The 4,081-nt window shown below is 52.2% G+C and overlaps 1 protein-coding gene across 2 annotated transcripts in view; it reads right to left on the bottom strand.

Annotated features, from left to right (window-relative positions):
* Nsun4 (NOP2/Sun RNA methyltransferase family member 4) overlaps positions 1-3,869 on the bottom strand; it is a 19,297-nt gene extending 15,428 nt beyond the window's left edge. Inside the window, exon 1 of one of the 2 annotated variants that reach the window (XM_005371485.3) lies at positions 3,667-3,869. In XM_005371485.3, coding sequence (XP_005371542.1) covers positions 3,667-3,759 — 93 coding nt within the window. In that variant the 5' untranslated portion in view covers positions 3,760-3,869. Of the gene's footprint in view, positions 1-537; positions 828-3,666 lie in introns of those variants that run through there. The other variant, XM_026778190.1, reaches the window with a different exon arrangement.
* Positions 3,870-4,081: the final 212 nt, after the last annotated feature.

Below are 4,081 nucleotides of genomic sequence, written 5' to 3' on the forward strand. Positions count from 1 at the left end.
AGAGAGAGAGAGAGAGAGAGAGAGAGAGAGAGAGAGAGAGAGAGAGAGAGAGAAAGGGGGAGTGATTGAGGGCTTGAGCTGGGATGCACCTCAGTGTGTGCTCAGTGTGAGACAGCTTTTGCCTAGCGCATGCAACACTGAGATTTGATACTTAGCACTGAAATGGAAGAAGGGGACTTAAGAAACAGCTCAAGGGAAAACTCTTGAAGAAACTGTTTACTCAAGCCCTGGGAAAGCTTGAGGCTTAAAGCTTTTTTTGAGACAGTTTTTTCTCTGTGTAACAGCCCTGACTGCTCTGGAACTGGCTCTGTAGACCAAGCTGGCCTTGAACTCACAATCCACCTACCTCTAATTCCCAGTGCTAGGATTAAAGGCCTGTGCCACCATGCCCATCCAGACACTTTTATTCTTTATAATCCTGTTTTCAAAAACTTGCTCATATCTACCAGCTGATGAGTGCTCTATGGCAGCAGTGCTCAAGAGGATACAAAAGGAACATCACCACCTTCCACAGCTGAGGAGCAGAGAGTCACTCACCTAAGATGGCCCAGTGAACGGGCAACAGAATGCACAGGATCACAGAGCTGAGTTGTTTTAGAAGATTTCCCAGACCCCAGGAAGGCAGAATAAAGACAGTTCACAAACTCTTAAGGTACGAATTAAAGCAGAAACTTCGAGGGTGACTGCTATGGGGCTGGAAGTGAAGAACGTGAGTCATATTAAAAAAGAACTGAAGACTTCCGATGTGGAGGTCCCAAGCTGGTCCGGGGTTGCAACACAGAGATGCTATTGCTGACAGTGTTGTTACTACAACTTCTGCTCTAATCTGGGTTTTTTGTTCTGGTCAGAACTTGTGTTTTGGCAGTCATCATTTCTTCTTATTGCGTGGACTCTTGCTCCGACCATGACTTTTCCTATGGTGAGGACTCTTGCTCCGGTTCTTACTTTTATCACCTCGAGGGCTCTTGCTCTTCTTCCGACTTCTGCTATGGTGATATTTCTCACTCTGGCTCTCAGTGATGCTCAAGTGGCTACTCTCACCATGGACCTGAGTATTGCTTTGGGGAGGACTACTGCTCCGGCTCCGACTTCTGCTCTGCAAAGATCTCCTGCGTGGGGGACTCTTGCTTTGATGAGGACGGGCACTCTTGTTCTGGCTCTCACAATTACAGCATTCACTAATAATAATGGTTGAACTACAGCTGGCAGTAGCGCTGCAGGTGGAGCTCTTAGAGGACGGCAAAGAGCAGCTGTAGGGGATCTGGGGAGGGTCTCTGAGTGGGCTTGAAGGGGACACGGCATAGGTATGAAGGCCACAGGGAATAGTATTGGGGCAAAGCCGAACTCGAGGAGCAAGAGGTAAACACCGGGGGTCAAAGGGTGTCCTCAGAGGGATGAAAGAATAGATGTGGGTAGAACAAGGAGGCACCACAGGCTTGCTATTGGGTGGTGGTGGACCCCTGGGAGCAGCAGAAATGCCACAGGGAACCACAGGCTGGTTATGACACTGAGGGGGACACATAGAGCGATGCAGGGGACTAGACAGTGGGGACAAATGGGAGGTTGGAGGAACCACAGAATACATGTGGGTATTGCAGGGGGATACAGGAGGTGGTCCGTGGGGACTGCTCTTGGGATATCTACTGGGCAAGAGAGGATTATAAGGCAGGTACTGCGGACAGGAAGTCGGGGCAACAGTTTTAAGGGGTCCTGTGTCCACAGTAGTCTCTGGGGGAAGTTCTTTTGGTAAGGAATTTGAAGTAGTTGTAATGGCTGGCTCCATAAGAGGATTAGAGAACCCAAAGGACTGGGAGGGAGGCTGAGGAGAGGTGCTGGTCTTACAGGACCTAGGATGATCAAGAGGGGTGGGGGTGGGGGTGTTGACCAGGGAGCGACACCTGTAGGGAGCACGGCGTGAATCTGAGAATCTGGGGGACTTCACTTGAGGAACTGGGGTAGGGAGAGGGGGCTCGTTATAACTTCTGGGTGTCTGATGAGGAGCTAAAAGCTGGTTGCCCAGGGGCGGTGGGAAATACAGGGAAGGATAAGGATGCTGAGGAGGAGGTGGTTCTGTGGGGCAGGGAGGTCCAGAAACTATACTACCCGGGGTTAGCGAGAAGAAAGAGTTCCCCTCAGTATCCCAAGATAGAAAGGACTCTAAGCAAGTCTTTTGGAGAGATGGGGGCTCGGATGAGTTAGAAGAACCAGAACTCTCAGGTGGTAGGTTGACATGGTAAGGACTCCTAGGGGCACGTAACTGGGATTCTGAGCAAACATGGGAATAATGAAAAGTGCCCACTTTGGGTAAGACGGGAGAGCAAGAAATGCCTGCCTGAGAAGAAAGTGGAGGGCCACAACCATTTTCCCCAAGAGATCCATCAGGCTGCGGTTTAGGCTCACAAGAGTCTGGAGGCTTAGGGTGGTCATGGTATAGGCTGCCAGTGGGTGGGGTTGTGGCCAAGGAAAGAGGAGGGTCACCGTAACTTCTCCCAGAGGACCAGTGGGAGATCATGGGCCCAGTTTCCAAAACTCTGTGAGAAACGGCTGTGGCGACTAGAGGACTAGTTTCCAGAGGTCTGTGAGCAAGAGGAGGTGAAATTGTAAGGCCAGTTCTCAGGGGCCTATGGGTAAGAAGAGGTGAAACTACGGAGTAACTTCCCTGGGACCCGGGCATAACGGGAGTCGAAATCACGGAGCCAGACTCCAAGGATATATGAGTGACTTGAGGGGAGGTTACTGGGCTGGTTCTGGGGGGCTGATGAATGAGAGGTTGAGAAGTCACCGAGCTACAGTAACAAAAGCACGGGTTTGGAAGACAGGGACGCTGAGATCTTGGGGAACCGATACAGTTGTAATAAGGGTTCTGCTGGCAAGGAGAAGGTGACCCTTGAAAGCTGAATCGGTCAAAACAAGGGCTCGGAGGGGATGAACCAGCCGGGTTTTGGCTGTACAGCCTCCCTAGGAGTGGAGAAAAGGGTTCAAAAGAACCTCTCCCCTGTGGGGGTGAGCAGGAGGGTAGCGGCGTCTGAGGGGGTGGGGAGGGAATCCGTCGAGGTAGGCAAGGTGATGTAATGGTGAGGCAAGAGAAAGGTTCTCTGGAGTAAGGGGGGTTGGTGAGCCTTTTGCCTGCATTTGGAGAAAGGCCTGTAGTACAAACAAGGTGGTCGCTGAACTCTTTCCTGGGCGCTAAAGGCACCCCAAGAGTGAGGACTGGGCTAAATCCCTTACTGCAGGACGACGGAGACCCAGGAGGGTAGGGGTAGTTGTCATGATCTTTTGCTAGGGGTGAGGTTGCAGGGGCTGAAAATTCAAGGAGGAACGGAGGAGAAGAGGTCGAGGTCATGGGACTGGAGGGGGAGGGGAAGGGAAAGAGGGAGAAGGGGAAAGAAGGGGTGAAGAGGGCAAGGGAAAGGTAAGCAAAAAAAAGGAACATGAGGCGATGTGACGTCAGCGAAAGAATGAAAGCGCAGAGATGACTTAACATAGAGGGGCGGGGTCGGGAGGCTGCTTATGCAACAGCAAGAGGAGCCTTGTTAATAAAAGGGCAGACAGCGAGGTGACCATAGCTTCAAGAAGTTTACTGTCCCTGGGATGACTACAAATATGAACGACGGAAAGCACAAGGACTGGATAAGTTTCCCTCTAACGTTCCGTGCAAGACCTTACCCATTTCTTCTTATATCGGTGTCTCCGCGGGACCGACGTGAAGTCCACGAGCTTCAGCAGCTTCCGAACACTCCTTACTACGGGCGCAGCCATGTCAGCTGGCAACGTCAAACAACTCCGACCGGAACAGCAGCTGCGTACTCTCGGGTTCCGGGGAGGGCGGCGCGCTACTTGGGATAACTGCAGCGAAAGGGGAGGGAGCCAGGCTTGCGGGTCTCCCAGGGCTCTGCCTGCCTCCGCCTGCCTTCACGCGGAGACCACTGGGAGAGCGGCTCCCCAGGGGTCGGGATTGGGGTGGGGGGTAGGAAAGGCCTTCTGGGCTCAGACTGCACGGAGAATGGTCCCGAAGTAGAGCGAAATTAGACCAGATTTATTGGCAAAGCGGGATTGCAGGGAAGGCTTAAAAGCTTCAGTT

This window comes from Microtus ochrogaster, unplaced genomic scaffold (genome assembly GCF_000317375.1).
Source record: "Microtus ochrogaster isolate Prairie Vole_2 unplaced genomic scaffold, MicOch1.0 UNK110, whole genome shotgun sequence".
NCBI classification, from domain to species: Eukaryota; Metazoa; Chordata; class Mammalia; order Rodentia; family Cricetidae; genus Microtus; species Microtus ochrogaster.